The 8657-nt window shown below is 37.9% G+C and overlaps 2 protein-coding genes across 2 annotated transcripts; both read right to left on the reverse strand.

The window, feature by feature from the left end:
• Positions 1–218: 218 nt before the first annotated feature.
• On the reverse strand, positions 219–2529 carry LOC109853162 (cytochrome P450 9e2-like). The gene is made up of 2 exons (XM_020424990.1): positions 841–2529; positions 219–753 (listed from the first exon to the last, which is right to left on the reverse strand). The coding sequence occupies exons 1-2, from the start codon at positions 2373–2375 to the stop codon at positions 750–752; spliced, it is 1539 nt and encodes a 512-aa protein (XP_020280579.1). The 5' UTR covers positions 2376–2529; the 3' UTR covers positions 219–749.
• Positions 2530–4565: 2036 nt separating this feature from the next.
• Positions 4566–7309, reverse strand: LOC109853155 (cytochrome P450 9e2-like). The gene is made up of 2 exons (XM_020424984.1): positions 5452–7309; positions 4566–5249 (listed from the first exon to the last, which is right to left on the reverse strand). Exon 1 carries the CDS (start codon positions 7088–7090, stop codon positions 5531–5533), a length of 1560 nt encoding a protein of 519 aa, XP_020280573.1. The 5' UTR covers positions 7091–7309; the 3' UTR covers positions 4566–5249; positions 5452–5530.
• Between the last annotated feature and the right edge of the window lie 1348 nt (positions 7310–8657).

An 8657-nucleotide genomic window follows, 5' to 3' on the forward strand; every position in this document is an offset into this window, starting at 1 on the left:
TTACTGTTGGGAGATATTCGCTTCGCGACGCGTAGAGTTACATTGTGTAAACTCGCAAATCGGTGAAAGTAATCGAACCATTCTTTCTGAAGTTTTACGGAAGTCAATGTGGACTTAATGCTGTACGTAAATTTAAAAAATTCGTGTATGTAAATTTGCGTCATTCGTGTGTAGAATAAAAATACACATTTGGAAGTCACTTTTTTTAATTATTTGTATACTTTTTTATATTTTACAAATTAATCCAGTAATATAATATTAATTCAGTGAAAAATAAAAATCTGAGTCAACTTGAACAGAAGAGGTTGCAAAGCCGTCTTTCGTTACACTTGAAATTCGTACACGCCTACACAATACTCGCTTTTCACGCGCTCATTAAAGTTATTGTTTATTAATTACTTATATACAATAAATATTGCGAATTTTGCAAAATGGTAACTGACATTTCCGTTCAAATTGACTCAATCTACTTTCACTCTTCCACTTGGTCAGAATTTTTCAGACATACGTACATATGTAAAATTGTAATAACGAGGGGAGAGAATAAAACAAAAAAACACTTTTAGTTACAGTTAGTTTAGTTTAGTTGAAAAAATAGGTTTATGTCTATATATATGTCATATATTTTTACTTGCATCTTATACATGTAACTAACACTGTCTCTGAGCGAATTTATATTTCTTGACATCTTTATAACAGCACTGCGCTATAAAATGAATGTTCTTCTTGAAACACTCCGGCAGCAAATTTCATCTAAAATTACACAAAAAGAAATATTTCATTAATTATTTACAAATTTCATAATGTTTATTATCATGTAAATCAAGGAAGTGTTCTTACGAAGTAGTTTTCTCAGAAATAGTGCGGTGTGGCGTTTCCCTTGGTGCCACATTCAGCCAGATGCCTCCTTCGGCTTGTATATTAGGAGCATGTGTAGACATCTTTAGCGGTATCGATGTTTTCTCGCAAGGTTTCAGGTCGCAACGTGCCAGCAGATGAAAGAATAAAACTTTTGTCTCCAACAACGCGAATCTGTTACCTATGCACATTCTGGGTCCCAGTCCGAAAGGAAAATAAGCTCCGCTATTGAGACTTTCTTTNTTTCGTTCGCCAAGAAAACGTTCAGGGTTGAACTTGCTTGGTTCTTCGAAATATTTAGGATCATGATGAATCGCATAAACCGGTATCCACACGCCTTGTCCTTTTCTCACAGTATACGGCTTCACTCCCGGCAATGTCGAGGGCAGCTCAAAATCTTCGGCACATAGTCTATCCATTAGTCCAGCGATGGGATATTTTCTAAGTGTTTCGTTGACCACAGCGTCCAAATACTCCATAGAGTTGATCGCTTCGTAAGACGCTTCTCCGTTTGTTTCTTCCAAAACCTGATCAATCTCGCTTTGAAGTTTTTCTCGTACATCTTGATTCACTGCAATCTCGTATGCGACGAAGCACATGATTCCAGAAGTGCTCTCGAAGCCACCAAAAAAGAAGATAAACGCCTGCGCCACCATATCGTCGATAGTCAGTTCCGTCTTGCTATCTTTATTTCTGGTGTCCATCATTAACTGCAACATATCCGGCCTAACGATACCGTTTGCATCTCTCGTTTTAACTGTGTCTTTTACAACAGAACGAAAGAAATTCGCTACTTTATCACGAACAAGTGTCAACGATATTATTCGTCCTAACCAAGGTAAACTTCTGTGTAAGTAGAACTTCAAAAACGTAATAAAGCTGAAAGTGGTCGCTTCTTTACCGTACACGTAGAAGTCGTTATTCGGATTTCTCATTGAGTCAACTCTGATGCCAAATGCGCACGTGGCAATTACGTCATTGGTATATCTCGTGAAAATATCCTTCATATCCGTCATTCTATTTTCCGGTGATGTTTGCCGCAGATAATCGCAGAAGTCGATGCCGCACTCCGACATCAGCTTGAACATGTTTTTCATTTTGCTGGACGTGAAGGCCGGACTCAGTACGGATCGCACTTCGCGCCACCTCTCACCGCGAAGAGCAATGAGATTTTTGCCGAAAAAGGGATCTAACGTTTCGTTGATGAATTCAATGTGATCCATAAATGTGTCAAAATGTTTCAACGTGACGGATTTGATGAGCTCAATATCGCGAATCACAATAAGCGGTCTGGTTAAATCGTACACGCCGACGTACTTGGCATCGGGATGTATGTCGTACATCCATTGCACGAAGTCACTTAGTGCTTTACGACGGAGAAACAGCGATCCCATATTTCCCACCACGGGAAGAGGTTGAATGTACGGTATCCCATGCTTTTTAAAGTAATTGAAGTCTTTGAAAAAGTAATAATAGATACCGATTGTTAGTGCCAAAATCGCGAGTACGTATATCATCGCTGATAACGTTTTATCGTACGATAAGTACCCGCAAAACGATAACGCGCAAGCGTTAATAAAACCGGTCTTCGTAAATATACGTGCCCACGGCACAGCACCGATGACTTTCTATTACACTCGTCAGAATGCAACGACGAACTGCTATCGTAGCGCGAGCCATCTCACTTTTGTACACTTCATGTGGGAGGGACATATTACATGACTCAACGTTTTATAATCAAGCAAGTTACAATGCACCGCACAATATATAAACAAATAAATGTGAAACAAATGTGAAACTTATATTTATTCAAACAAATGTGATACTTATATTTATTTTCAGGTTTGTAATTTTGATACTAAAAATAACAATGTATATAAACATCAAGATATATATCACATTTATTATTTATGTATAATGCGAAATGTATTTTTTTTAATTTATTTCTTTTACGCATCAATCCGTCTATATATAAAGTGGTAAAGTAGCAGGATGCAATTTCTACGATTATGTCTATCTACAATAAAGACCACATCATTTCCTTGTCAGATATCGCGCTATTTCAAAATTTTCTCTCATTCAATTAAAAAACAAACATGTCAGAATACTAGACGGATATCTTAATTACGTTTCAAAATTCTCTGGCATTACTGAAAATCACAATTTCAAACGCAGCACCAAAGTAATGCGAGATTTGCTGCGAATCGTATACAAAATGGAAGTAATTCATTTTGCGACCTTCTAAGTCGGAAATAGGTCTCTTATGTCCTACTGTTACGGCCTAAAACTCTCTATTGTAGACGAGCCTTAACGGTTCGATAGATCGTTACGGTTCGATTGATTGAATTGTCATTATTTCCTTTTGCGTCGTTACCGCATAACGGTGTCAATTGCATCCTGTAACATTACAAACAAGATATATGCTTACATTTATTATTTGTATGAAGTAAAAGATAGAACATATGATAGAACATCTTTAAATTTTAATTTAAAGTTATTATCAGCGCGCTAGTAATTTTATGATAACAGAGAAAGAGAGAGAGAAGATTAGTCGTAATTGATAAAAAACGTATTTATCTTTTTTTACATTTTATATAATTAAGAATATCTCTGAAATTATTTGTTTTTCTATAATTTAAAGACGCACGAAATTACATTTCCTTTGTCGTATACAAAAATCTGGACTTTTCCACTTGCAAGTAGAAAATACATTATTTCCCCAATTGCATATCTATTTTAAGATATCGCGTATTTTTTTTAAATTAAGAAATTGTTTTTGCAATTTAGTTTTCTTATAACGTGAAGTTCATCTTAGTGTATCGCGTTTAACCTTCGACATTAACTTGAACATGTTTCTCATTTTGCTGGACGCGAAGGCCGGAGCTAAGTATAGATCATATTTCGCGTCATCTTTCTCCACGAAACCCAATGAGATTTCTGTGGTGTGCAAACGAGATTTCTGATTTTCGTTGGCAAAGTTAATACGATCCACGAATTTTTCGCTTTATTATTATTTATTTGACGGATTTTTAATGAGCTCGCGAATTATGACAATCGGTCTGATTAAATTGCGCGTGCCGACATAGTTGGCGTCGGGATGCAAATCGATTTCGCAAGTTCCGTCGCGTGTTTTTGCGATGAAAAATGCGTCTCACGTCATTTCCCGAAAGGAATATTCAGCGCATACGATATCTCACGTTATCTGAAGTAGTTCGAATCTTTGATAAGAGATGGCAACTGTTATCGACAGGTGTTATCAACGTGATTATGTATCATACTGATAACTTTGCACACGACAAATTTGCAATGACAAATACAAGATAAAGTCTGGCAACGAGATATGTTATTTGAAGTGTTTATTTGTTAATGTACTCAGCGCTTACAGTGTGGCAACTACGTTTTATCTGTCAGAAAACGCGACCGTGAACTGCGGTTATGTCTCGAATATTCTCACTTTACATGAAGAAGTTTGTGTTTATTCACGTGTGACTCAATGACATGTTACCAAGAAGATTACAATTTACTGCGACGGAATAAATACCGCGAAATAACGCTCAATTATTTTTTTTTTTTCGTATTTTCAATACTAAATCATAAATCATAAATCATAATAAAAAATCATAAATAATAAATCATTTCACAAATAAATCATAAATAATAAAAAACTTTATTAATTGTTATATTTTCCATCGACGTACTTCTTTACGTTATTCAATTAGACATGCGGTATTAGATATTAATAACAATTCAAACGAGAAAAAATATTACGAGTCAGGATTTAGGTTGCTGTTGTTGCGCAAACGCGATCTTTTTTTTTGTCATGTGTGATCGACTGTATCACCATTATTCGAGAGCTATTATTTTCAATTTCGATTGTGCGAGAGTGACGCTTGCTACTAGACAATCCCAACGCTCTGGCAATATATTAATTGATGTGCCGTCTGAATTCAAGGCCGGCGCCAGCAGTCTAAATGAGCTTATTAAACCTGCGTGGGCAATATAAAAATGTGCTCATTTCTCTGCTCGCAGAGAAGTATGAAAGTAATCTAGTCAAGAGTAAATTAATAAACACAACACAAAGAGTAAAAAACATTTATTATATAACACACGCGCAAATTAAATTATTTATTAAACTCGATAAAAATATGTGAGTAACGCGCTATATCGTTGTTTGTTTGTTTGTATATAATTATTTATTTGATTTCTCTTGTCCTATTTCTTGATCACAATTTATTATATACATTAATTATAAAGCATCACATATACATATATTATCGCTATTATTTTAATATCTCTTTGAGACAGGAAGAGAAGAAAATTGGCCTCTTATCCACATCCGACACCGCGCACGTGTGTGTGCGTGTGTATGAAACCTTGACCATTATTGTTTCCTGTTAATAAAAATTAAGAGAGAGTGAGAGAGAAAGAGAAGAGATAGAATTTGTAAATGTCTATAAAGTGCTTAAAAACTGTACGATATAACATTGATATAACATTTTTTACATGTTAATTTTTCGTGCGTTTATTATTTATAAGTTTATATAAACAAATATTTATGATATATTTTTACATTGTATTACACTCTATACGTACAAATATGTATACGCGTATGTGTGTGTATGTATAGACTACGCACACGTACACGCAATCGGTTGCGCGTTCTCTCTTATTTTTAGATTTTGTTTACAGTTAACGAATCTTCGTGCGCAATCGGACGGTTTTCTCTGGGCACAATGCTCAACCACATGCCGCCTTCGGCTCGCATCGAGAATCCTCCTTTTTTCAATTGCAAAGGTATGACGGTCTTCTCGCACGGTTTCAAATCGCAACGAGCGAGAAGATGAAACAGCAGAATCTTCGTTTCCAATAACGCGAATCTATTGCCAATGCACATTCTCGGACCCAAACCGAACGGAAAATAGGCATTGAAATCGCATTGTTCATCTTTGTTCTCGTCGAGAAATCTCTCGGGCTTGTACTTGTCCGGCTCCGGGAAGTACTTGGGGTCGTGTTGAAGCGCGTAAAACGGAAACCAAATTACCGTTCCCTTTTTCACGACGTACGGTTTCGCGTCCGGTAACGCGGGCGGCAGTTCGAAATCCTTCTTGCACAGTCGGTCCGTCATCGGTTGCACCGGAAACATTCTGAGCGTCTCGTTGATCACGGCGCTCAGATACGTCATTGCGTTGATCGCCTCGTAAGACGGTTCGCCGTTCGCTTCCTTCCACACCTTGTCGATCTCGTTCTGCAACTTCGTCTGAACGTCCGGATTGACGGCGAGTTCGTGCATCACGAAACTCATCAGCGTCGAGCTACTTTCGAATCCGCCGAGAAAGAAGATAAACGCCTGTGACGTCATATCCACAATGGTCAGTTCCCGTCCGGGTTCCCGTTTGCTTCGGCTATCCATCATGAGTTGGATCATGTCCGGACGAGTGATACCTTTCTCGTCTCTGGTCCGTATGGTGTCGGCCACTAGATTCACGAAAAACGCGTGCGTATGTTTGTCTATCAAACTGAGCCCCAACAGTCTCATGAGCATCGGCGCGTGCTGGTAAAGCAAAATTTTTATGATAGCAATCGTTCCGAAATCCACCGCCTTTTTGCCGTACATGTAGAACTCGTTCGTCGGATACTTCATCGAATCCACGTTGATGCCGAAAGCGCATGTGGCGATCACGTCGTTCGCGTACCTCGTGCAAATGTCCTTCATTTCCATAACGCGCTTCTCGGACGGTACGTTCGTCAGATGTTCCGAAAACCTGACGGCTACCTCCGACATCAATTGATACATCGCTTTCATCTTGCTCGACGTGAAAGACGGGCTCAAGAGCGTTCTGACGTCGCGCCATCTGTCACCCCGAAGAGCGAAGAGATTCTTTCCGAAAAGAGGATCTTGATTTTCGGTGCCGAAGAAAAGATGATCTTCGAACGAGTCGAAGTTCTTGATGCCGATGGACTTGATGAGATCGAGATCGCGGATCGCCACGATCAGTCTCGAGATATCGAAGAGGCCGATATACTTAGCGTCCGGATGGATATAGTACACTTTTTTAATTATCGCAGCGAAGCTCTCCGGAAATATAAAAATTACCCAGAATCTTTTTAACAAAGACATCTGTGGCGCGAATGGAACTCCATGTTGTTGAAAGTCGTTCGGAGTTTTGCGAAACGCGTAATAATAGATAACGAGTGCACTCACTACCGATAAGGCTATCGTCCAGTACTCCATGGTAACGGAGCGTTTCGGCGTGTAATACGCGATCGCACGCTTTTCACAGAGAGAGAGAGAGAAAGACAAAGTCAAGTATCACAGCGCCGTGGGATGAAGCTTGTGTCAATATCACTTTTTTGCGCGAGGCATCCTCGGGTTAAAGTCCAATGCGTAATTGTTTCGCCGAGTTGCAGCGACTTGTTCGCTTGAAGAGCTCTCGCGTGCGACTGCTCACACAGAGATAAACTTGCTCGTTAAATACAATTTGTTGTGTTATCGACATTGAGAGTAATTGATCATAAATGACAATTGAAAAGTTGTATATAATCTAATCGTAAAAAAATAAAAATATTTAATTTGTTTATGTAATCACCGCATTTGTGTTCGTAACTGAATTTATTATTTAGGTGGTGAAAAGAGTATCGCGAGACAGAAATAATTTTTGGAAACTGATATACTAATTAATTGATATAAATTGTTCGCGCGCGCGCGGAACGAAATTGGAATAATATTATGTAATCCCATGTACAAAGTTTAGTTTGAAATATCACATTGTGTGTCGCTGTGTTACGATACGTAATTTGTAATAGTAGTTGATGATATCGTCGTCTCTCCCATTATGTGGCCTTGCTCTCACTACTACGCAGTGTGCATCTACGTATCGTGTTTAGTTTATAGACTACAAAGTATGTGCAGTTTTGCCACACGTGTAATTCGTGAGTCACAATGTGAAGCGGTGGTAAATACTGCGCAGAAGCCGATTTCAATGATATCTACGAGACAATAGTCGACTGCTCGATCGCAGATATCTCAAGTATGCAAAAAGCATATGTGCATTATTTATCCTCGTTTGAATTCTTGGTAGTATTTAATATTCGAAAACACTTGTCGCATTTATAGCGAGTACGTACAACGTTAATTAAAAAAAAACTCCCGAGAAGGATTCATATATCAAATTATTGGAAGGAAACATATCAAATTGGAAGGAAACATGTCAAATTATTGCTTATTACGATTTTGTCTGTAGTCGAATTGCATATTATATAAATGTATAACGAGCGGAGAAGACTACGATATATAATCAATTCAATTAAATTTTTAATACAGTCTACCTACATATATTGAAACTAAAACAAAAATATCTCCACATTTGTTGCATTTGTTTTTTATTTTATTTTATTTTTTTTTGTACGACGGAATGAGATGTATATATGCCGGAGCTGATGAAAGTCTCGTTTTTTGTGGCAAAAATTTTTCCTCACGCGGAAGAAGGAAATTTTCTTACAATTGCACACCGGCGCATTAAATACTTTTCATTTCTGTAAGAAGACGTGATTGTTACAAGAAATTTTCTCTTTATTTCGTGAGCACGAAAGAAAACCGTAAGAAGTAATTTCAATGAGGAGAACTCTTTGCGCTCTCTCAGTAACAGTATACAGGGTGTTTCAGAACTATGGGATCAAACTTCTAGGGGTTATTCAGTGCAACAGTAGAAAACATTTGAGTATAGGGACCCATGTCCGGAAAAGTGTCACTACCGCACTACGGCCCTAAGACGCGTTAAAATTTAGAAAGACGATGAATT

Source organism: Pseudomyrmex gracilis, unplaced genomic scaffold, assembly GCF_002006095.1.
Source record: "Pseudomyrmex gracilis isolate BER0280 unplaced genomic scaffold, ASM200609v1 scaffold_44, whole genome shotgun sequence".
Lineage (NCBI taxonomy): Eukaryota > Metazoa > Arthropoda > Insecta > Hymenoptera > Formicidae > Pseudomyrmex > Pseudomyrmex gracilis.